General features: G+C 38.4%; 2 protein-coding genes across 2 annotated transcripts in view; both read left to right on the forward strand.

Annotated features, from left to right (window-relative positions):
• Positions 1 to 6,193: 6,193 nt before the first annotated feature.
• On the forward strand, positions 6,194 to 9,544 carry LOC111877203 (G-type lectin S-receptor-like serine/threonine-protein kinase At4g27290; the record flags this gene model as incomplete). The annotated part of the gene is made up of 7 exons (XM_023873726.3): positions 6,194 to 7,475; positions 7,739 to 7,876; positions 8,012 to 8,154; positions 8,245 to 8,455; positions 8,532 to 8,769; positions 8,859 to 9,009; positions 9,104 to 9,544. Coding segments are annotated over 7 exons (2,451 nt in total), but the record flags the coding sequence as incomplete, so codon positions are not given.
• Positions 9,545 to 14,916: 5,372 nt separating this feature from the next.
• The window catches only part of LOC128127667 (G-type lectin S-receptor-like serine/threonine-protein kinase At4g27290), a 93,366-nt gene continuing 82,173 nt past the window's right edge, over positions 14,917 to 26,109 (forward strand). The window contains exons 1-4 of the mRNA XM_052766326.1: positions 14,917 to 14,958; positions 15,000 to 15,047; positions 16,419 to 16,486; positions 18,534 to 18,693. Of these exons, the coding sequence (XP_052622286.1) occupies positions 14,917 to 14,958; positions 15,000 to 15,047; positions 16,419 to 16,486; positions 18,534 to 18,693 (318 nt within the window). The remainder of the gene's footprint in view (positions 14,959 to 14,999; positions 15,048 to 16,418; positions 16,487 to 18,533; positions 18,694 to 26,109) is intronic.

The raw sequence follows: 26,109 nt of genomic DNA on the forward strand, positions 1-26,109 counted from the left end.
AACTATTCTTTTATTAGAATAGGAAGATTATAAAAGGAGACCTCCACTGTATCATTCAACACACGAATGAAAATACTCTTCTTCCTCCTCATTCTCTGTACACCTACTTCCGTCGATTCTTTCAGGCAAGTGTATATATCCGACAGTACACACTATTAAGGTTGTTGTACCCTCTGTTTAAGGGAATCGAGTCCAACTCGAGCCTCAGCCATTGTGTTTTTTACTAACATTTTCTTACATGAATATTCAAAGAAGAAAACGAAGACCATTAGCAAACAAAATGATAACCATTTGTTCATCTCCACTATTGTTGTTTTTGATGTTCAAAATCTTTTTGATGGCATAATAGTGAATCTTATTACTTTGAGCATAACATAATTGGAGATCACAACACTCCATGTTAGCACATCTAACTCAATCTTTTCTTCTCATATATTCTCAAATAAACCAAGAGCATCTTGATATCTACCAATATGGGAATGGCTTGTAACTGTGGGGTTCCAAGAAACTACATCTTTCAATTCCATCTGCTGAAAGACTTTGTTTGCATTATCTAGTAACCTACATTTGGCATACATGTCGCTATGGCATTACTCAAGAATAGATTGCCAGTGAGGTGGCTTTTCAATGGATAAGCATGAGCCTCCTTCCCTTAATGGATGCAAGAACAAAGCTATAAGGTGCATCAATCGAGTCTAAGAGATGACGTTTGTAATTTCACTCTGAATCATTTCATCAAACAGCCGGAGAGCATTATACAAATCACCACACCGACCATACATCACCACTAATATATTACCAACAAATACATTATTCTCATACCCAAGGATACAAATAACTCAATGAAATGATGAACCACGACATAATGACAGGAGCTCTCTGTATGCCATGAGAAGAAAAGGGAACATGGTGGTGCGGTAACGGAGGAGAAAGAGAGAATGATGATGGAGGTAGATAAAGTGGCCGACGATTATCTTCGAGATGGTAGCCGGTAACAGAAGTGATGACAAGGCGAGGAGGTAATGAATATTAAATTCTCTTGTATCTAAATCATTTTCACTTCACTTTATTTATCAATAAAATGAGTTTGTTTCCCATCGATATCACATATCTTACAAGATATTTGCTTCACATTTTAATTAATTTTCATTTCAGAGAAGTTGAATTTGTTCTTGGTTTCTCATGATCGATCTATTCTCAAGTTTTTTAATCAACTGTTTTTGTTCGATTCAAATCTAATAACTGAATATCAATGGATAAAATGGATCTTTGAGTTTATATCAATTCAATGATTTGTGTCTGTGAAATTGTGATTAAATGTTAGAGTGGATGATGTAAATTGAATTTTAATCTGAAAAAATATTTAGACGATGAAGATTAGGTGTTTATCAACAAGAAGAATTGATCCACATTGCATTCCGTTCTGTTCAATGTTTTAAAAACCGGTTTTTTAATTGAACTGGTCGGGTGATGTTTTCCGGTTCAACCGGTTTAACCGGTTCAACTAGATGGTTAAACCGGTTCTATATTTTTATATGTTTTTAATTATCTTGCATACATTGATTACAAAATTTGTTATCTTTTTAGTATTACAAACGTAAATAGAATCCAACATATAAAAACAATCATTATAGAAGTCAAAATCAAACAAAGAAGTTCAAAACAAACACAAAAATCCAAGAATGTCCGGTTCAACCCGATCCATTCCGGTTCAATTCAGCCGGTTGAACCGGTTTTTTACCAAAACCGGCCGGTTTAATCTGGTCAGGAAATCGTTATAAAACCGGTCCAAATTGAACCGTCCTCACCTCCGGTTCCCGGTTCGACCGGTTCAACCGGCCGGTTCGAACCGGTTTTTAAAACACTGGTTCTGTTGAACTTGGTCTATGGGAAAAAGGACCAATAGTACTCAATTTTGAAACCACAAGGACCAATGGTGTAACACTTTCTAAAGATATCTTGAATATGCCACTTTTCGGAAACCCTAGACTTTTTATGAAATTTTGTCTTAATTTAATTTGATGGTTATAAATAGCTATGGTCGTTGATTCATGTTTTTCTAATCATGTATATATCTTTTTCGCGAAACATTTATATTTTTCTTTCTGTATCTTCTTTTATATTATTACTAAAATGTATTTAATTTCGTTTTATAGTTTCTTGGCTAAACATTAGAAAACTTTATAACCTCGAATATAAGAATATATTCGGACTTTGGGTCGGAAGTTGTACACAATATCGTTCCAAGCTGATTTGAAGCCCAATAAAAAATAAAAAATGAGGTCCTTATACCATCTTTATTCCTACATAATTTTTTACACCATATTTTACACCAAAAAGAATATTTCATACTAAATTTTTTAAACTTATATAGATTTGTCAAACACATCCTTCAACTAATTTGTTCATATTTATATACATTCTTTTTATAAAAACTTTATAAAATATATTTATTACAAAGTTATAACCAAATTAATTATTTGTATATTGTAAATTCGAAATAAATATTATTTTATTAAAATGACATTTGTTAATTAAAAAAGTTACATAAATTTAAAACATTAACATCAAGTTTTATATTTATAACGAATTAATATCAATTTAATATATAACATAAATTTTGATTAATTTTTATAATTATAATTAATTCATAACAAGTTAATATATGACTATAATTAAATAAAAATCAAAACAGTGAAACTAAAAGTGGCAGATGGAAGTTTTGCACAAATTTCATGTAAATAAATAGTATAACATTAAATTTGATGTTATATTATTCATTTACATTAAAATGGTGTGAAAATGAAATGAGATTAGAGATGACATCATATCAAAACGGTGTAAAAATTAAGTTTTTGTATAGTGTTGGAGATGCTTTACCGTTAAAAAAGTAATAATAAATGAGGGTATAATTTCTTTTTGGATAGTCCTTAGTTAAGTCACTACAACGAAAACGATCGTTAGCGGCGACAAAAGTCATCGGTAATAAGTCAAGTTATCGTCAGTAATAGTAATAGTGGCGAGGCGTCGCCGGTAATAAGTATCCGCTACTAGTTCGCCGCTATTGATCAACTTGTCGCCACTAATGAGAGATGCCGCCGCTAATGACCATGTCGCCGCTAATGAGGTGCCGCTAATACCCCTGTCGCCGGTAATAACAATTTTCATTTTTAATTTTTTTTTAATTAACTATTTTGATTGCCAGTAATAATGTCGTCGGTAATTACATAACAACATTCGATTAAATATAAAAAATAATAGTGTCGACGCTAATTACAAAACAAGCATCCGATTATAATTAATTAAATATCAAAATTCATAATATCCGATTAAATATAAAAAGTAATAATGTCGCCCGGTAATTACATAACATCCGATTAAATATAAAAAGTAATAATGTCGTCCGGTATTAGTGTCGCTAGTAATTACAAAAAACAACAAAAGTTTTACAATCTACCAAGTAGCAAAGCGTGACAACGTATGCAAAGAAAACTCATCCCTACATACTATCATCTTCGTTCTCATCGTTTCCTCAATTATTTTGGGATTGAAAAAACGAATAAAGTTCATCCCTACATGTCGGGTCGTTGAGGCTTGTACGAAGATTTTCCAGCTACATAATTAATAACAACATATATAAACTTATAAGTTAAATTATCAAACATAAACAAAAACTATCAAAATACATTGTTATTTTTAAACTAAGACAAAAAACCAAAGTACGTTGTTATTTTTTGCACTTGGGACAAAAACCTAATTACCAAAGTTTTTAGCAAATAATCACCACAAAACCAAAATTACCAAATCAACATGTATTTTACGATGCTAAAGTAGATTGCTATTTTTAAACTAAGACAAAAAACCAAAGTACGTTGTTATTTTTTGCATTTGGGACGAAAACCTAATTACCAAAGTTTTTCGCAAATAATCACCACAAAACCAAAATTACCAAATCAACATGCATTTTACAATGCTAAAGTTGATTGCTATTTTTAAACTAAGACAAAAAACCAAAGTACGTTGTTATTTTCTGCACTTGGGACAAAAAACCTAATTACCAAAATTTTTAGCAAATAATCACCACAAAACCAAAATTACCAAATCAACATGCATTTTACGATACTAAAGTAGATTGCTATTTTTAAACTAAGACAAAATAACCAAAGTACGTTGTTAAATAAAGAAAAATTAATAATTTGATATATTCATAAAAAACATTTCTTACTATTGTACCTTTATATATATATATAACATTTTTTTTATTTTTTTTCAATTATAACAATGTACTTTAAACAATTATATTATGTTGTTGTGTTGTTCTTTTTACTGTCGAGATTAAAAATATATACATATATATTTTTTTATTTATAACATTGTATAAATATGTTGCAAATAAAAAATTTTAAAAACTAATTTGGGGTTAGCTTGGGAAGAAACTAGAAACTTTCTAATATTTGTATATAAGTTTTTAAACAATTTGATAACATTTTTTTATGTTTTTTTTTCCAATTATAACAATAATTTTTTTTTTCAATTATAGCATCCTATTTATACCAAAACCACATACTTTTACATAATACATAAGAGCATGAAATCCACATACTTTCACATACATATACCACATATACACCAAATACAAATACATTCACACACACAAACATACAACATTCACATAGACACACAATAACATCCTACTTATAACAAACACATATAATTTCATACACACACACACACACACACACACATATATATATATATATATATATATATATATATATATATAATAACATCATATATATACTTCTACCAAATACTCATATACCACATATACATCAAACACACATACATTGACATATATACACCAAATTCATATATATTCATACAAATATTAAATATACACACAATTTTCATATATGACAATTTTCACATAATTTTCACATACAAATACCAAATTCACAAAAAATTGAAATAATAGAACCTGTAGTAGCGGAAATCAAAGGATATGTAGCCGGAAAAACTGGTCTTCACTCGAAAATACCCTCACTCGTAAACCCAAAGACAACACCACCAAAAACACTGAAATAATTGAACAATTTCTTGCAATTTAATCATCAAATGCAGCTAGAAATCGAAATTAACATACAAATACAAAGAGATACAAGAAATTCAACTTACCTTTCATCAATAGATGGAGCTAGAAATCGGTCCCAAGAAGCCCTAACCACCCTTGATCCCTAATCTCACACAATGTGGGGAGATACGTTGTTGGAATCAACTAATTGAACACAAAATTGGGGGAACTTGGAAGAGGCGAGCGTATGGCAGCAGCAAACATAATGAAAATGCGAAGAAATGAGCAATCTGCGTGCGTTTTTTTTATCTGCGATAGCCTTTAGCGACGACAACTAGGGCTTTACCGGCGACTCAAGTCAATAGCGGCAACAATCTGGAGGGAAGGGTACCGCGTCATTTTTTAGGTAACTATTAGCGGCGACGTTTTAGACTTTTAGCTGCAAAACAAATGTCGCCGGTAGTAGGTTTGTGCGGATAAGGGATCCCAACCATTGAATTAGATACTTGATCGAACGGCTGAGATCTAACAGAGGGGGGAAACGCGGATTCGGGTGCTAAGCCTTTAGTAGCGACATTATTACTGGCGACATTGACTTTTAGCGGCGACTCTAGCATTTGTCGCCGCTAAAAGTCTATGTCGCCGGTAATAGTGTCGCCGCTAAAGGTCGATATTTTTGTAATGAGCTTTCACTACTGATTTTGTTTCGAGTTTATTTTCTTTTATTTTTCTGTTCAATCGCTATACATATACATGATAGATCATATCTTTTTTATATACTAACATAATAAAATATAAAAATATGTGGCCCTAAAAATTTAGAGGCCTCGGTCATCGCCAGCATTCGGTAGTCGATATGAGTAAATTAAACGTCTTGAAGTCAAGTTTTCAAAGCCGGAGGTTTCAAGTCATAACTTATGTAAAGTTTTAATATTCAAAAGAAAGTTTTAATATTCAAAAGTCAGGCTTATGTACTGTTCATTATTTTGGTCTTATAATTATATTGCTTTCCGTTCTAAAGTGATTTGTTTTTTTATGGTGTATATTACCTATTCAAAGTCTACCAATTTCATCTACGTCTTCCACACCAATCAGTTTTAGGAACAAATCATTAATTAATGGAGCTTTATCGCATTATCCTTGTGTTGCTCCAGTATTAATATAGTATTTATTTTGTCATGTTCTGCTGCAGTAGATAGAGTATATATAAATCAACCAATCAAAGATGGCAACACCATTGTTTCAGATGGCGAGACGTATGAACTGGGGTTTTTTAGCCCCGGAAAGTCAAAGAATCTATACCTGGGGATATGGTACAAACAGATATCAACCTTTACCGTTGTATGGGTTGCTAACAGGGAGACACCAATAAGCGATGCATCTGGCGTCTTTCAAGTCAGTAGAGAAGGAGCCTTGCTGATTCTCAGTGGTGGTAATAGTCATAATGTCATCTGGTCATCCAATTTGACATCGGTCTATGCCAGGAATATGAATCCTGTGGCACAGCTTTTGGACAATGGAAATCTTGTGGTGTGGGATGAAAGTAGCACCAAAGAAAGTCCAATATGGCAGAGTTTTGACTATCCTGGTAACACTTTGTCACCAGGAGTGAAGTTGGGGAAGGATTTGATAACAGGAAGAGAGAGGTTCTTAACATCTTGGAAGAGCCCTGATGATCCTTCTGTAGGTCGGTATAAAGTCTGGATGGACACAAATGGATATCCACAGGTATTTGTGGGAGCAGGTCAAGGTGAAACCTTAAGGGTTGGACCATGGACCGGTCTTGGGTTTCAAGGCGTTCCTGTGGAAAACATGGATCTAATTTACTCCACAGAATTTGTTGTTAATCAGAAAGAAATATATTATAGCTATAAAGTTAAAAGTACAACTACTTCGTGGCTTATTTTGGTGTGGGATGGCATGGCACAACGGTTGCAATGGATCAAGCGAACACAAAAATGGGTCGTGTATGCAAATGTAGTGGTTGATGCTTGTAGTCGTTATGGAGCTTGTGGTCCCTTTGGAAGCTGCAGCATGAAAAGTTATCTCCCTTGCAGTTGTTTGGAAGGTTTTGAGCCAAAAGTCCAAGAAGAATGGAAAGCAGGGGATTGGTCAAGTGGATGTCAACGTAAAAAGCCATTGGATTGTAAGACTCCGGATTTCTTCCATAAAATTTCAGGAGTCATTTTTCCAGACACACAACGGTCATGGTACAACAAGAGCATGTCCCTTGAAGAATGTGAGATGGCCTGCAGAAGGGATTGTAATTGTACTGCTTATGCTAATTTAGATATCAGAAATGGGGGAAGTGGATGTTTGCTATGGTTTAATGAGCTGATGGACATTAGAGAATATGATGAGCATCAAGAACTGTACATAAGAATGGCAACCTCTGAGTTAGCAGGTATACAAATTAATTAACGTGCATTTTTCGCCATATCTTAATCCATGTGTTGCTTGTTATTCATTTTCCATAGGCTTACAGAGTCATTATATCCTTAGCCTGGATTAGACTATCTTGTGATTGCTTGTTAATCCTTTTAGCTGGTAAAACTTATTAGCCATAGTTGAATCTAGACAAAAAATAAATAAATAAACTGTCCGTATTCTGCAGGTTGAATCTATTTTGTTTTGAATTGTATACTTAATAATTATTTTATTCATTAGAAAAAGGCCAATTCAGCTTCAACAAGAAGAAGGCAGTACTCGCGTTAGTGCTGTCAGTATTGTCAGCTGCAATGCTTCTGTCCACATTGGCATATGCATGTAGAAAGAAGTTTAAAAGGCTTAATAAAAAGGGACGAGGTAAAATATGTTATTCTTTTTTTTTTCAAGAAATGAACATTAACAAGTTAATACACTACAATTTAATTGTTTTCAAGAGTATGATTTTTGGCAGATTTGTGAAAACAAGAGAAATTGAAAATGAACTTTTTGTAGGAAGCAGGGAACATACCTTTGATAAAGATCAAGTAAACCTTGATGAAGTACCTTTTTTTAGCTTGCAGAAAATAGTCAAGTCCACCAATAACTTTAACATTGATAATAAGATTGGGGAAGGTGGTTTTGGTCCCGTTTACAAGGTAACTTGCTGATTCTTTGAAATAAAATACAATACATGTCTGTGTTAACAAAGGAATATTAGAATCATAAGCTCCAAAATTTATCTGTAGGGTGTGTTGGAAAATGGGCAAATAATTGCTGTAAAGCGTCTCTCAGAAACATCCAAACAAGGACTTGATGAATTCCAAAATGAAGTCATTTGTATCCCCAAACTGCAGCATCGGAATCTTGTGAAGCTCCTTGGATACTGCATTCATGGAAATGAAAGGATCCTAATTTATGAATACATGGATAACAAAAGCTTGGACTCATTTTTATTTGGTTCGACTCCCTCTAATGCCTTAGTTTCACACTTGTTCTAGCAACATGCATGGACTAAATAGCTAATCTTTGGCAGATGAAAACAGAGGTTCATTACTTGACTGGCCTCGACGCTTTCACATTATCCATGGTATAGCTCGGGGTGTTCTTTATCTACATCAAGATTCCCTCCTTCAAATTATCCATAGAGATCTCAAGGCATGTAATATCTTGTTGGACAGTGAAATGAATCCAAAAATATCAGACTTTGGCCTTGCTCGAAAGTTTGTAGGACAGGATGCCATGGCTAAGACAAAGAAGGTGGTCGGAACACAGTAAGAATCCGTAAAACATTGCTCAAGACAAGAGAATACAAATGTAAAATCCCACTCGTCTTTTTCTAATTAATTGGACTTGGATGCAGTGGTTACATTTCTCCTGAGTACGCGGTACATGGGCGTTTCTCTATAAAGTCAGATGTATTTAGCTTTGGTGTCGTTGTGCTGGAGATTGTGAGTGGGAAGAAAAACAGAGGATTCTCTCATGAGGCTCATAGTGATAACCTTCTTGGACATGTAAGTAAATCATGTAGAGTAAAAAGCACTAGAAACTACTTTTTCTTTAACCCTCATCTTTATGTTTATTTTTCTGAAATTTGGTTTAATCCAGGCATGGAGACTACATAAAGAAGATAAGTCCATTGAACTCATGAGTGCATCTTTACGCAACTCTTGTGTCGTGTCTGAAGTATTACGATCAATTCATGTTGGATTATTGTGTGTACAACATCATGCAGAAGATAGGCCAACTATGTTGTCAGTAGTTCTGATGCTGATTAGTGAGGGGGCACTGCCTCCACCCAAACAACCAGCTTTTTTCACCGAAGAAAGTTACCATGAAGTTGGTATTGTTTCATCCCTAGAGGAATACATGATTACACTCTTGGATGCTAGATAGAAAGCATGTGCCCATGTAGATGAATAAATTGTTGGAATAATCAGAATTTGTTATGGAAACATTCCTTATTTTATTTTTGGTTTTTGTTGTTACTCTCTTCTGTTGAACACGACTCTTTATATGGGAAACAACAATACTTTTATTAAGGCACTTAAGAAGAACTTACACTTTGTGAGACTACTACACATTTGCTTTCTTTGAGGCTTTCTTGGATGGTTTGGAGCAAATGAGCTCCATACCTATTTATAGGCCTTTTAGGAAGGTTCTAGATACTAGTATACACTTACTACATACTAGATAACTCTAGAACTATCTAACATACTTTATATGCTTCTAAAGGTTTCTAGATTATTCTAGGTCTAGGTTGCACCAGTGTCTTCTAGAATGATCCATAACCTACCGGGGTCTTCCATGCCATTCTAAAGTATTCTAGTCTCTTCCAAAATATTTCGGAGTCTTCTATAGTCTTCCATAATGTTCTAGAATCTTTTATAGCATTCTAGAACAAGCTAAAGTCTTCTAGATAATATTTGTTCTATTGGGCTAGTGATGATCTTTAACACTCCCCCTCAGCACTAGCCCTCATTTTTCGTACCATGTTAAGATGATAGCGAAAACCTTCACATTTTCCAGTACTCGACCCTTTGGTGAACAAGTCTGCTATTTGGTCATCGGTCTTGATCTGTCGCATCTTAATTTCTTCCGTCAAGACTTTTTCTCTGATAAAGTGATAATTCACTTCTACATGCTTTGTTCTAGCATGAAATACTGAATTTTCTGCTAGCCGAATTGCATATTGGTTGTCGCAGTGAAGTGGTACTGCATAGTCAACTTTTTGATGTAAGTCCTCCACTAGGAGTACCAACCATGTACTTTCTTGAGCTGTTACGGCCACTACTTTATACTCCCCTTCTATGGTTGAGAATTATACTATTGGTTGTCTTTTACTGCACCATGATATTGGTCCTGACCCGAGCATGAACACATACCCAGTGGTTGATCTTCGGGTATCATGGTCTCCTGCATAGTCAGCATCACAATATCCAACCAACTTGCAGTCTTCTCCTCTTTTATACAAGAGACCACAATCAATTGTACCTTTGACATATCTCAAGATTCATCAGGTAGCATCAAAATGAGGTTTCTTCGGAATTTACATGTATCGACTCATAACTCCAACTGCATCGGCAATGTCAGGCCGAGATAAAGTTAGGTAGATAGACTACCTACTAGTTGTCGATACATCGTTCCATCGTCCAACTCTTTTCCTTCATGAGCACATATCTTGGCATTTGGCTCTATTGGCGTTGATACTGGCTTACACTCCATCATGCCAAACTTTTGAAGTATATCTCTTGTATACTTTTGTTGGCAGATGAACAACCCTTCCTTTGTACGATCAACTTCTAGCCACAAGAAGTGTTTAAGCTCCCCCAGTTCTTTCATTTGGAATCGTATCGATAGGTTTTCTCTTGTTTGATGGATTTCTCTTTCGTCATCCCTGGTGATGATCAAGTCATCCACATAAACCAACACAATTGCCAACTTCCCTTCTTTTTCTTTGACGAACAAGCTTGAGTCTGCATGTGCAACTGAATAACCATTTCGGGTAAGAAATTCAACAATCTTACCATACCAGGCTCTTGGTGCCTGCTTCAATCCGTAAAGAGCTTTTCTCAGCTTGCACACATGATTGGGATTAGCTGCATCCTCAAATCCCTTTGGTTGGTTCATGTAGATCTCCTGGTTTGATTCTCCATGCAAGAAAGCATTTTTCACATCTATCTGCCATAATTTCTAGTCTTTACTAGCTGCAAGAGCTAGCAGCACCCGTACAGTAGTTATCTTTGCCACTGGACTAAATGTTTCATCATAGTCCAGTCCATATTATTGTGAGAACCCTCGAGCAACCAAACGCACCATGTATCTTTCAATTGATCCATCTGGGCGATGCTTTATTTATAAACCCACTTGCAGGAAATAGGTTTATATCTCTTAGTCTTGGTACTAGTTCCCAAGTTTGATTATGCTCAAAGGCTATAACTTCTTCTTCCATTGTCTTTTGCCAAGCTTTATTCTTAAATGCTTCTTCATACGTCTCCGGCTCTTGAACACCGTCTTCTAAAACGATTGAATTATCATACTTGGGATTCGGCTTTCAGATTCTTTCCACCCTTCGAAGTTGTAGAGGCGGCATCTCCCTCTCATCAGCGTTACTTATTTGAGTTACTTCTTGCTCAGTGACATTAGTGTCACTTGGATCTTCAGGTGTGTCAACACTTGACCAAATGTGTGCAGTTTTCTCTCCCATATTTTTTTTTAAAATTTCTTCAATATTTTCCTAGTCTGATAATACTTTCTTCTCTGAGGACCACCATGAAGATGCTTCATCGAACACTACATCTCTTGAAATGTAGCATCTTCCACTTGTTGGATCACAACATCTCCACCCTTTTCTTTGATTGTCATATCCAACAAATATACACCTGACTGCTTTCTTATCAAACTTGCTACATAAATGGCTAGGCACAAATACGTAGCAGACGCAGCCAAATACTCGGAAGTAGCTAACAATAGGTTTCATGTTCCATAGTGTCTCAAATAGTGAGATGAAACCTAACCTTGGTTGGGGAAGTTTATTCATCACATGGGCAAAAGTCCGCAGTGCTTCAGCCCAAAATCTTCCTGGGACATTCTTTGCATGTAGCATGCTTCGACAAATTTATGCAAGATGTCGTTTCTTTCTTTCAGCTACACCATTTTGTTGAGGTGTGTTGGCACATGTGAATTGATGACGTATACCACATTCTTTCAGATTATCGATTGAATTTTTCCGAAGTGTATTCTCCTCCACTATCTGAGCGTAGACACCGAATCTTCTTTCGCACTTCTCCTTCAACCGTTGTCTTGAATTCTAGAAACTTAGAGAATGTTTTAGATTTTTCTTTCATAAAGAACACCCAAACATATCTTGAATAATCATCAATGAACGTTACCATATATCGCATCCCAGTAACTGATGTCTGCTTGATTGGACCGAACACATCCGAGTGAATTAACTCTAATGGTTTCTTTGCTCTAAAATTTGACTCCTTGTATGGTAATTGATGAGCTTTATCGTACTAGAATCCAGCACAAACGACATCCGTTTTGACTTCAAGTTGAGGTAAGCCTTTAAGAATGGATTTCTCCATTATTACCTTTAACTTGTGATAATCAACATGTCCCAGCCGTGTATGCCATAGATTTTTTGTCTCGTTCTTTCGAGTCTTGTCTACCTAGGCAGACTCTGCAGAGACCACATAGACGGACTCCACTCTCGGTCCTTCCATTGTTGGCTTTTCTAATATTTTAAGATCTCAATAGACCTTTACATCTTGTGTGCCAAACAAGATGTAGTTGTCTGGCGATGTTAGTTGCGATACCGACAACAAGTTCTTCTTCATACCTGGCACGTGATAGACATTATGTAGTGACACCATGTCAGATTTATTACAAGGCATGATCGTTTTTTGCCAATCTGAGCAATTGGAAGTCGTGCATTGTTGGCTATAAGTATCATGCGACTCCCTTTGTACTCCTTCGCATCTTGTAGTTTGTTCTGATCGCCAGTCATGTAATTAGAGCATCCTGAATCAATGATCCAGTCATTCTCATAGTTGATATGATCTCCCATCATTGTCATGAGTGCCAACTCGTTTTTTTCTATGGAACATAATGCCTCAACATCCCATTCATCCTCTATTTCCTTTTTGGAAGTTACAAAATTGCTTTCCATGGACTTTTTCTTTGACCAACAATCCTTGGACATGTGGCCACACTTTCCATAATTGTTGCAGTTGCCTTCGAACCTCCTCCCTTGAGAACTCTTATTTTCGGTCTTTTGAGATCTCCATGGCTGTGAGGTTCCTTGCTGACTCTTCCCTTTGTCAAAATTTTTATTTCCTTCTTTAGAAGATGGCTTGGAATTCCTCCAACTTTTACTTGTGTAGAGCGCATCCTTTTCACTCTTCAGTGTGATGCCTCCCATTTTCTTAGCCATAGCTTCTTGGCTGGCCAACAAATTCTCAAACTCTACAAGTGATGGTTGATCGGGCCATCCTTGTACAGCAGTAACGAAGCTTCTATATTCTGGCCTCAGTCCATGGATGATGATCCTCTTCATTCAAGCTTCTGTATATCGACTTGACCTTGTGGAAATATTGAGCAATCATCATGTCACATTGTGAGATTGATAATAGCTCGTTCTCTAAAAGTTGTAGTCTCGTATCATTCTTCTTTGTGAAAAGAGTCACAAATGTGTCCCAAGCTTCTTTCGGTGTGTTCTCGTCCCGAATATGCTCCAACATCTCTTCTTCGATTGTGGCCTTCAAGACAAACATTGCTTTGCCTGCTTTGATTTTTCATTTACGCAAAGCACCATTAACATCTTCCTCTGGTGGCCTAGTTTCTCTTCTGCCAACGACCTCCCATAGATCATGTCCTTGTAATTTGTAAATAGGACTTCATAGATGTTTCCCACGCTTTGTAGTTGTTGTTGTTGTTGTTGAGTTTCTTGATTCCTCTGACGACTTGGAGATCACCCATCGTGTTGGCAGTACCTCGGTAATACCAAACAAGCTAGCTTCGCACTAAACTTGCAGAGTCACAGACTACTCACGATACAAAGAGAATCACCCGTTCTCACTATCAAGAAACCTTGCTCTGATACCAGATTGTTGAACACGACTCTTTATATGGGAAGCAACAATACTTTTATTAAGACACTTAAGATGAACTTACACTTTGTGAGACTACTACACACTTTGCTTTCTTTGAGGCTTTCTTGGATGGTTTGGAGCAAATGAGCTCCATACCTATTTATAGTCCTCTTAGGAAGGTTCTAGATACTAGTATACACTTACTACATGCTAGATAACTCTATAACTATCTAACATACTCTATATGCTTCTATATGTTTCTAGATTATTCTACCATGTTCTGGAGAGGTCTAGGTTGCTCCAATGTGTTCTAGAATGATCCATAACCTTCCAGGGTCTTCCATGTCGTTCTAGAGTATTCTAGACTCTTCCGGTATATTCTAGAGTGTTCCATAGTCTTCCATAATGTTCTAAAATCTTCTAGAGCATTCTAGAACAAGCTAAAGTCTTCTAGATAATATTTTTTCTATTGGGCTAGTGATGATCTTTAACATATTTTAGTATTAGACTCAGTTTCAATTTCCTTTTAGCATAAGTAATTTCTTGTTATTATAAGTAGGGGTAGGGGTTAACCTTTGATGTTGATTCATTCAGAACTTCGTTTGTTTTTTTATAAAACTTAGCTATCAAGCTTTTAGTTTCTTTTATGATTTGTCTTTTTTTTGTTCCTTTGTGTCTTAGTTTCCTTTTGGCCAAAGGAAGAACTAGAGCTTGTTGGTTACACTTTGTATTAGAGCCAAATTTAAGCCAAAGATACAACCTTGATCACAAGAAATGGAAGCATAGAAAAAAAAAGATGGTGTATTGTTTCTTCATTAGCTAATGATGTCCAAAAGAAATTATGCTACTTGGGTCATGAATATGAAGGTCTTTTGTAATATCCTGTGTCCTGTAATTTCTTATTTCAGGGTCGTGGGTCGGAAGTCGATTGTGTAAAGGTTTTGGTCCTTAAGAAGGTAATGTTTAGACCTTTTGGAAGGAGGCAATTGTTGTTATGAGATCTAAACCTTTGAATTGTGTATTGGGCTGAAGGGTAGAATGGGAAAAGCCATAGGTCGGGTTCTTTCATGAAATATGGAATTTATTCTAGAAGTTTTTAGTGCATGATATTTAGATAATAATTTAGAGCTCTTCAATACCTTTCTGTTGATATTAAGAACGCCAAAAACGGAGTTGGAACAATGAAGTTACGACCATTTGAAGTTAGGAATATTTTTGGGTCAACCGCGTACGTTGCGCGTACGGGGAGTATATTGGGTATAATAGGTTATCCTTGGTATGCTGGGCGTAAATTGAGTATGTTAGGCATACACGATAAGTGCCCAAACTTTATTTTCTTTGTTTGAGCTTTATTTAAGCTCTTTAACTTCCCAAAACCCACTCCATTCTTAGCGCCCATCTCTCCAATACCGTCTCTTGAAACGCTAATCCTAGTTTGAGCCTTATGAGAAAAAATAAGGTGTTTTTATGTGCTTTGGAATGTTCTTGGTGCACCTTGGAGAAGAAGGAACTCATTGAAGAAGCATTGGTTACATTGGAGCTTGTAGATCCTGTTGTTGTTCACCTTGATCTTTCTTCTGTAGGTATAAAATTTGAATCTTGATTATGAAATTGTTAGATGTAGCTAGTTTTGGGTGTTATGAGCTTTTGGTCACTTTAAGTGCATAAAGTTTAGATCTTATAAGTTTTGACCTTGTTATGGATAAAGTTGGAAAGTTTATCCATCTAAGCTTTATATTGATTCAGATCTGAAGGTTGGAGACTTGGACTTAATGGATTAAGTTGAAAAAGATACACTTTTGGCCCCTTTTATGACTTAAAGACTAGATCTTTTTTGTTGGGACCATTCAAATGTATAAAGTTGGAAACATTATCTATTATGGAGCTATTAAGAACCATAAAAATGTGATCTTGGTCCTCCTCTCTATTCCATGCAAGAGTTGTGATGTTGTAATGAATTAATAAGCTAGGGTTTTAGCTTTTGGACATTCTGTAGCCATGTAAAGTCATAAAGGTTGAAACTTGATGATTTAAGACAATGTTTTGAGGCTAGATCTGAGTTGGGGTGAAAAGTCCTTAAGGGATTAAGTGTTAATGGAAAGGATGGAATCAGATCGAGTACGTTGGGCGTAATTTTTGTACACTAGGCGTACTAAGCCATCCCATGTATGCAGGGCGTAAGTTAAATAAGTAGGGCATACTCAACCAACCTTGGACTTTGAGTTTTGTTGACTTCGTTGACCATTAACTTTTTGACCAAGTTTAACTTTAGGTCAAATTTGAGTGTTTTGATTGGTGATTAAGATTTTATATGGTTTTGATGTTAGTGGATGCGTGTGAGTATGCAGTGTAGCAAGGAGTGTATCCCAGTGTTCTGCAGGTTTCTTCATTTCAGGTGAGTTTCGCCGCATTGTAGCATGGGTCTATGGCACCAATGCCGAAACACTAGTTTTGGTTATCAGTTAGTAGAGGGATGCCTTAGGGATTGTATATAGTCATGTAGGATAAACTAAGGAATCTTGGTCTAGACTCTTTTACCCGTTCCTTGTGTGTTTGTGGTTGTAGAGTAGGATCACCTATTCGGGTTTCTATCTCACCTATGAGTATATACGGTTATGCATTCCTGGTATGTCGATATTTAGTATGTTGATATTTACTATGTTCCTATGTTATAGTGATCTGTAAGATTTTCATCCTGGTATTGAGTATGTTATTGTGTCGTAGTGGTCTGTTAGATCTGTATCCTGCTATGTTAGATCTGTATCCTGGTATATAGAATGTTGTTATGCGGTAGTGATCTGTAGAATTGTATGTCTACTCGTACTTGTTGGTTATTATCTTGTGGAGTGCCCTAGGGACTGTATGTAGTCATGTAGGATATCCTGAGAACTCTTAATCTAGGATTTATTGTTTGTTCCTTGTTTGGTTGTGGCTCTAGAGTAGGATCATCTGTTCGGGTGGCTATCTCAGCTCTGGGTACTCATGCTTACGAATTTGATGGAGGTTAGCTGGTAGCGGGGCTGTGTATTGTGAGAGGACTAGTAGGTAGTAGTGAGCTGTGTGATTTCTGTTTGTCTGTATTATGTTCCTACTTGATCCTTGTTTGTTTATATATCCACATATGGTATTAGTGGGTTGAAGCGGTCTTGTTGTGTGCTATAGGCCAAGATACCCGGTGTGGGCCGGATGTAAGTCATAGACACAGAGGATCTGTAAGAGCAGTTGGGCTGAGGTGGTAGGACAACAAACCCTAGGTATTCGAGCCCGATGGCTGAGTGGACCCGATGCATGCTTGTATGTTTATCGTATAGGGTATTATGGGGAAACTCACTATGTTTTTTTCTTACCAACAAAGGCAGGACTTTACACACTCATCAGCAACATTGAGGATTTCACATTTTGTATGTTACTCTGATTTATAATAAATGTAATTTGGAATAAAAAAATTTCTTAATAATGGATTTATAAATTGGGAAGTTTTACCTTAATAAAAATGAAAAATTTTGGTTGTGAAAAATGGGACATTAGAAGTTGGTATCAGAGCCCTGGTTTGAGCGAAATGGAGGAACACTTGTGTGAATCCAGTCTCAAACTAAGATCCGAGAGTTTTTGAAAAATGTTTTTGAAAATGAATTTATAATAAAAGAGTTGGGTTAGGGACATGGGCTTGGTCTCTTATCATGTTCTTGTTTTATTGTTGGCTTGGGATTGGGTATGTGGACCTTGATCTAACATTGGTTTTACAGGAAGATGAGGTGTGTAGAGTCAGCCAGAACCCGAACAGGAGAGTGGTTCCCAAAATACCCATACTTGTTATGTTTTATGAGTTTTGATTTTGCTGATAAATGAATTGTTAGAAAAAGCATGTTGGTGGATAAGGTTCTTTTAGAAACTGTTGAATAGAAGTGTCTGAGTTCAGTATTGCCTTATGATATAGGGGGTTGGTTGCTATGTGTTACTTGCTTGTGTAATTGCAATGTGAATGTTGATTAGTTGTATATGGTCGGAATTGAATAGCCCTAGAATGATCGACTTGGCATTACTTATTATTCCTTGTTTGGTTGTGGAATTAGGGTAGAGTAGATTATTCTATAGTCTATCTGATCTCATATTGTGTATAACAAGCATGCACAAAAGCAACCGGTGGTGCGGGAGCAAGGATAATCCTAGGAAGAGTACCTAGGAAGTTAGTTGTAGCTCGTAGGAGAAGTGGGTGTTAGCACACCTAGGAATGGTCTAGTGCAGTGACTTAGGACCTTGGGATGAATTCTGAATCAACTACCGGTAGGTGTGGAAGGTAGTATGGTCCCGTACTACTGAAACCACATGATCTGTATGAGATTCAAGAGGAATTTTGAGGCTGCTAAGGAACTAATAGGAGTAGGACCTGGTATGTTGAGCACTATATTGTGTTGTCTGATCTTTCCTTGATGTACTTTTAGTGTGGCAGCTATTGAAGGTTCAAGATTAGGAGCTAGCGACACTAGGAGAGCAGGTTTAAGTGAAGAGGAGATTCGTGGGATCATTACCATAAAAGTGGATGAGGCGATCAGGGGGTTTACTCTGGAGTTGTTTGAGTTGATCAATACCACCATGATTGAGGTATTTGATGATCGTTAAGCTGCACTTTCTGAGGTTGTTGTTGTTGCAGCTACTGCGACTGTTGCTGCCATCGAGTACCGAGACTTCGACAATACAAAGCCCTCAAAGTTTGATGGGTTCTCAAAACCAGTTGTGGCGATGAGATGGTTTTATGATCTTATGGATTATTTCTTCACTTGTGCATGCTTGGATGGACAGAAGGTCAGTGCGCCCTGAACCTTATCAGTTTGTGGGTAAGGGATTGGCGGAGAGTGGTTATTGGTTCTCACACTCCTGAGCAGAGGGTCGTGGTGAGTTGGGAGTAGTTCTCAGAGATGTTCCATGTGAAGTATGTTCCCCTGGTAGAGAGGGAGAGACTGGCCCAGGAGTACCTTGATATGAGACAGACGACCGAGTCGGTGACGAAGATCACCAAGATGTTCATTGAGAGAGCTTTGTTCAGTCTTGAGTTTGCTACTTTGGAGCAGGCTCAAATGACTTGATATTTAGGCATGCTTAGCACGGATATTCGACAGTTCATGTCCATCCAGCGCTACAACTCTCTCGTTGAGCTTCAGGATGTCACAAGGAGGCGAGAGATTGAGATAGAGACCAAGAAGAGGGAGCAACATCAGGATCTGAATCAGTCCCATCCTGGAGTGAAGCGATTCAATTTTGCTGGTCGGAGCTCGAGATCAGTTGGAGAGAGGTGCCAATCTTTTGAATGTCATATGTGTGGCGAGGAGGCTCATTTTGGAAGAGACTACGGGTAGAGTGTGTGATTTTGTTTGAATTGTGGTCAGGAAGGCCATATCAGAGTTCGTTGTCCTTTTCTTGTTTTCGATGAGGTGCTAGATCCTACACCCCTCGCTTGGCAGTTTCCCAATGGTCGTCATGGGACGGCCGAAGTCCCGGGTACCAAGAGTTGAGTTGGCAGTTCTTATTTTTAGCAATTGTGGTGGTATTGGTACTTATCTGTAATTTTTGTTTGTGTTTCAAAGTTCAATTGTAATCTCGGATGATCAATTAAATGGAAATATCTTAGATGTCATTGTTTAATTTAATTTCTTGTATCCTTGCTCACTATTGTATGCTAGTTGGAATTTGTGAATGTGGTGTGAGTTCAGATTCTCATGAAAATGTGGATATTGGTAGTTTAGATCGAGTAGTGGGCTTCAAGATAGTCTGAGTATCGTAGGATTGGAAACTCGTTAGACTCTAGTATATCTCAAGTGGGGGAGAGTGGTACCTCATAGCTGGAAAATCTGGTGCCAAGGTTCGATTCTCAGTTGAATTTCTATAGGTTCAATACTTTCGTTCAATTGTTGAATCTTTTAGTTTCACGCTAAGGTCAATTTCAGCTGTTAGATTTCCCTCCTAGTCATATTAGTTTTAGCTGTGGCATCATAAGTAAGGCGTGCTTATGCTTAAAACTCTAGGGTATTAAGAGCCCAGGTTGAAGGATGTGATGGAGGCTTCCTTGTTTGTTCTTGTTTGATTAGGGTTGGAGGTCTGAGTCATGGCCTAAACTCCTGGTAGGACCAGTTAATTTTGTTGGCCCGAGTGTTGTTGTTGGTTACTAGATCGAGGGTAGGCCCGAGTGTTGTTGTTGGTTAGTAGATCGGAGGTAGCCTGGGTGTTGTTGTCGGTTAGCGAATTAAGGTTAAGCCTGATTGTTGTTAGTAGATAGCTAAATAGGATTGTCAGGGCCAAATATGAGTGTGGCCTAGTTTGGTATGTTACCAGTTAGTTCTCATCTCGATGGTGCACTTATGTGTGAGATTAGCATGAGGGTGTTTTGTTGGATTAGTGTCTAAGCCCGTAACCATATTTGGTAAGTACTTGACCCGGTTGTGCATGGTCCTTTTGGGTTGCCTTCACCAAAGCAACTTGACTGGAGAAATAAATAGAGAAAGAGGTTATTATGATTTATTAATATGTTATAAGAATAATATATTAAAGGAGAAATCATATTTGTTTAATTAATATTGGTCAATAATTAATTAGGAATTAATTTTGTGATCAAGTGTAATTAATTAAACTAGAGGGGCTAAATTGTAATTATGTGATAGTTGCAAAATAGGGCAATGGTTATCCTTGTTAAAGGATGGACGAATTCAAGGATAAGGATATCCTTAAAATCGTCCAAGGTCCAAAAGATAAGGGTTTTCAAGGCTTATCTTGTGGTTGCTTGGTGGGCAAGTAACTGGATAAGGATAAGGACTGAAACCCTAATCCCAACCTTATATAAAGACCCCTAAGGCCTTAGGATTTCGTCCACTTGATCCCTAGAGCATCTAAGGACGATTTCTACCTCCTCCCTTCTCTCTCTATAGCCTCTCCAATTGCTTGTGGTGTTTGTGAGCCATTAGAGGCACTACACTTGTGGTGCTTGCTTTCAAGACTAAGGGTTTGAAGATTTAAGTTGTTATTGCAATATAACAACAAGAGGTATGTGATCTAACCTTATATATGAATTTCAAAAATAGCATGCTACATTAGGGTTTTATCCATGTGTTCATAATGATGTGTATCTAATAGTGAAAACATAGATCCAAACTAGGGTTGCATGCACACATAGGATTGTTTGTATAAAACCCATCATGTTTTGCCGAGGAGGTTTAGAGGCGACCAAATCTGTGGGCTTTAGGTTACTTTGTTTTAATGTGTGGGGTTGCATCATGAAGTGGAAAAGAGAGCTGATTTCGAGGAAGAAATCTAATTTAACTGGGAGATAATTGTAACATCCTACGTCCAGTCATTTCTTATTTCAAGACCGTGGGCCAGAATTCGATTGTGTAAAGGCTTTGCGACTTAAGGATGTAATGTTTAGACCTTTTAGAAGGAAGCAATGATTCTTATGAGGTCAAAACCTTTGAAATGTGTTTTGGGCTGAAGGGTAGAATGGGAAAAGTCATAGGTCGGGTTCTTTCATGAAATATGGATTTTATTTGAGAGGTTTTTAGTCCAAGATATTTAGATAATATTTTAGAGCTCTTTAATAATTTTCCATGGATATAAAGAACACCGAAAACGGAGTTGGAACAATAAAGTTACGATTGTTTGAAGTTAGAAAGATTTTTGGGTCACCCGCATATGCTGGGCATACGGGGAGTACGTTGGGCGTACTAGGGCATCCCTAGTATGTAGGGCGTAAATTGAGTATGTTGGGGATACGCGATTACTGCCCAAACCCTGTTTTCGTGGTTTGAGCCCTACTTAAGCTCCTTAACATCCCTAAACCCACTCCATTCTCTACCTCTACCTCTCCAACACCCTCTCTTGAAACACTAACCCTAATTTGAGCCTTGTGAACAAAAAGAAGGTGTTTTTATGTGCTTTAGAGTGCTCTTGGTGCACCTTGGAGAAGAAGTTATTAAAGAAGCGTTGGTTGCATTGGAGTTTGTTGATCCAGACCTTGTTCACTTTGATCTTTCTTCTGTAGGTATAAAGTTTGAATCTTGATGATGAAATTGTTAGATGTAGCTATTTTTGGGTGTTATGAGCTTTTGCACACTTTAAGTGGATAAAGTTTAGATCTTGGATGTATGTGACCTTGTTATGGATAAAGTTGGAAACTTTATCCATCTAAACATTATATTTATTCAGATTTGAAGGTTGGAGACTTAGACTTAATGGATTAAGTTGAAAAAGATGACTTTTGGTCCCTTTTATGTAACACCCAAAATCTGGAAGGCCAAGAAAGGAAAGAAAACCCTAATTTTTAGGGGCGACTCGGCAAGTCCAAGGAGGAACTCGGCGAGTCCGAGCGGGATCCGGGTCGAGGAGTAAGTGACCAACTCGACGAGTCGGCCAAGTGGACTCGGCGAGTCTGGTCTGTGCGAGGAAAACCCTAAATTCGGGACTTGGAGCCTATTTAAACATCTCATTCTCTCCCCTAGGGTTCCTTTACTGCCTCTCTCACCCAGAATACGAACCCTAAGCCTCCATTGTTGTGCATTCAAGTTTCCAAGCCATTTTGCGAGTGGGTTGAAGGAAGAAGAAGAAGGGGAAACATTGAAGCTTCAAGGATTGGCCTTGGATCTGAAGTTTGGGGAAACTTTCTGAGTTATTAAAGGTAATAAGTCGTTTTCCTCCTTTAGATCTTCTTTGGTTGTGAGATTTGGGGCTTTTTAAGCCATGGATAGTTATCCATTTGAGTTAGAAGCTGGATCTGGAGTTGCTACTTCAGATCTAAGTGTATTTTGGTCTTGGAAAGCATAAAGTTTCAGTCCTTGAGTTGATTATGGAGCCTCTTTGCCTTAAACCCTAGTTTATGGTGTATTTTGCCTAGATCTCCTTCTCTACACGTAAAGTTTGCAACTTTACGTGAGGAATAGGCTTGGGAAGGGTAGATCTACAGTTTGGAGTCCATGCATGACTCAAAAGTCCTCTGCATGTATGGAGATCTGAATGGACTCGGCGAGTCCTTTTGAGTGGACTCGGCGAGTAGCATGAAGAGTTGGAGGAACTCGACGATTGGGATGAACAGCTCGTCGAGTCAGATGAGGATGGGCAGGAACTCGGCGAGTTGGAAGAACAACTCGGCGAGTTTGTTGAAGGTTGTCTTGGACTCGGCGAGTCTGTTCTTGGACTCGGCGAGTCAGGTCGCGAAACCCCAAACCCTTCGAGTTGAGACTCGAATCAGTGAGTCAAGTGGAGACTCGGTGAGTTAGACAGGTCAGGACTCGGAAATCGGTAGACTCTGCGAGTCATGGACTGACTCGGCGAGTCGAGTCGCGAATGGAAGGACTCTGAACATATGAACTCGGCGAGTCAGTAGGGTGACTCGGCGAGTAGGGTTGACCTGGAAGGTTGACTTTAACCGGGACTTTGACTTTTACCAGAGTTGACTTGGTTGTCTTCCGGGGGTCAATTAGACTCAGTGTTACATTGTTATTGGTAGCTCGGGGAGCGGGTGGAGTAGGAGTTCAGAGAGTTGTCGGGTAGCGGCTAGTGGGATCATCAGCCAGTGCAGGTGAGTTTCCCTTTGTGTGAATGGGTCTAAGGCCACAATGCCGGCCCATGTAGTTATGAGTAGAAGACCCGGGGGTTAGCTCTAGGCACAGTATGCTAGTATGATATTCAGGACGAGGTCCAATGATAGCGGGCGGGTGCCTAAGGATTGGTTTCTATGATAGTTTATACTTGTTGTCTGTGTGATACATGTATGTGCTTGGTAGGGAGGTGAGTGTGGGCGAGGTCCCGTATCTCACCGATATCAGAGTGTGGATGGTGTTCCACATCTCATTAGCAGCAGAGCAGGGGCGAGGCCCAAGTTAGGGAAGGAGTGAGTGTGGGCTGGGCCCGTATCTCACTATCAGTAGCAGCATGGACGGGGTTCTATGTCTCATCAGTAGCAGGACAAGGGCGAGGCCCAGGATAGGAGAGGCCTTAAGACATGATCCATTGTATATGTTTAGCTAATGTTTTGCAGTATGATTATGTGCTATTATATGTTAGCGGGAGAGGCCCTATGACAGGCGAGGCGTAAGTGAAACAGATTTGTAACCGAGCGGGGCTCGAAACCAGGCGGGGCCGTTGTGTCGGGCGAGGCCCAGAATAGCGGGCGCGACCCAGTATGTGTAGTATGTGGTTATGCATGGTATGTGGTAGGGTGGGGAACTCACTAAGCTTCATGCTTTCGGTTTTCAGTTTTGGTTTCAGGTACTTCTGGTAGCGGAGGGAAGAGCTCGGGGTGATCACATGGCACACACCATAGATTAGACAGTCTGGGAATGTTTTACTCTGATAACGAACATGTACTTTGGAAATTAATACTCTGTTTATGTTTTGAATCGATGAATTTACTAAAAGTAATGTTTTATTAAAAGAAATTTTTTTGCCTTGAATTTTGGGACGTTACAAGTTGGTATCAAAGCCTTGGTTTTAGGGATTCGGGCATACTCTCGGGTGTGCCTGAACTCAAACTGAGGGGTCGGATAAAAAGTTTTCAAAAATGAAAAGACAGTTTTGTAAAAAGAATTTTGAGAACGAAAAACAGTTTTAGAAAAGCAAAAAGAATTCAGAAAGAAAAGAACTTTGAAAAGAGAAAAGGGGTGTGGTGCATGCAATCGATCGAGCTCAACTAAGTACCCCAAAATACCCATACAAGTTTATGTTATGATTATCAGTTGATAGAACAGCATGCTAGATTAGGACTAAGGATCTAGGGATGATGCCTTATGTGCCTATTATATGTGTTTTGAGTTGCATGATTGTGCTGATTAGACAGTAGTTGGATAGCCTGTTTAGGTTATGCCTGAGTTTATGAGTTTGTTTGGGTCTATGAGTTTGTGTTGCATGCTAGTTCAGTTTCTTGCTATGTGGATATGATTGCTTGAGTATGTTATGGTTAGATTTTCCCTTGTCTGAATGCTGCTTGCTTTGTGCATTGTGGGATTCAGAGTGATGGGAGTTAGCCATTAGGTGGATACGACACGTCACATGTGATCAGGGTTGAATAATCTCAGAGTGCTGGATTTGGTCCTATTGCGCAACTCTTGTTTGAGTCCAACCGTTGTAGGGACGAGTCTTTTACTTGAAGGATTATCTGAGCCTCGTCACATGTGATGGTGTCCAGGTGAGGGATAATTGGCATCACAAGGAGACCTTCAGCAGCTGAGGACCGGTTTGAGTTGGGTCAGAGGTTTCCCTAGGGTAAGCCTATGATGAGATAGTGTTGGGAGCAGTATTAGTGGATAAGGGACCTGGTGGAGTCAAAGCAATTCCTAAGGAAAGTACGGATCGATGTGGAAGGTAGTATGGGCCCGTACTACTGAAAGCAGAGGATCCGTACTCGATTCGGGAAAGGCCGAGACAAGACCAGGAACCTGGTAGTGCGTGTGTTTGGTCTCGTAGCAGTGATGGGTATTCTATTAGTGGTTGTGTTATGTGTTTCAGCATGGTGACGTTGCGAGAGAGACCAGTGGGCGGATCAGGCGCCGGAGAGGGATCAGGCTCGGGCTCAGGAGCCGAGCAGCTCGAGGAGCGAATGAGGGAGTTGATATCCGCTGAGGTTGCTCACAGTATGCTAGATCAGACTCCTGTGATCTTTGGCACGATCAAGGAGGGTATATTGGAGACTTTGGATGAGAGGCTGGGAGCCTTCCGTACTGAGATGATGGCCTTGATGGGAGCGCGTACCTTGACATTTCTAGAGTTCAGAGCTTGCGGGGCACCAGATTATCATGGGGCTAGGGACCCCATTGCTAGCAGCAGATGGTTGGATGATGTTGCCAACGCATTCCGTACGAGCCAGTGTCCTGAGGGGGACAAGGTCAGACTCGCTTCCTGTCTTCAGAAGGACAAAGCGAGAGATTGGTGGGAGGAGATTGGTCATGCTTTGGGGGATGATTCCGCGTTCGACGCGATGACTTGGAGCGATTTCGCGGCCAGGTTCAGGGCAGAGTTTTCACCGATTATTGAGGTGAAGCA

This window comes from Lactuca sativa, chromosome 8 (genome assembly GCF_002870075.4).
Source record: "Lactuca sativa cultivar Salinas chromosome 8, Lsat_Salinas_v11, whole genome shotgun sequence".
In the NCBI taxonomy this organism is placed as follows: domain Eukaryota; kingdom Viridiplantae; phylum Streptophyta; class Magnoliopsida; order Asterales; family Asteraceae; genus Lactuca; species Lactuca sativa.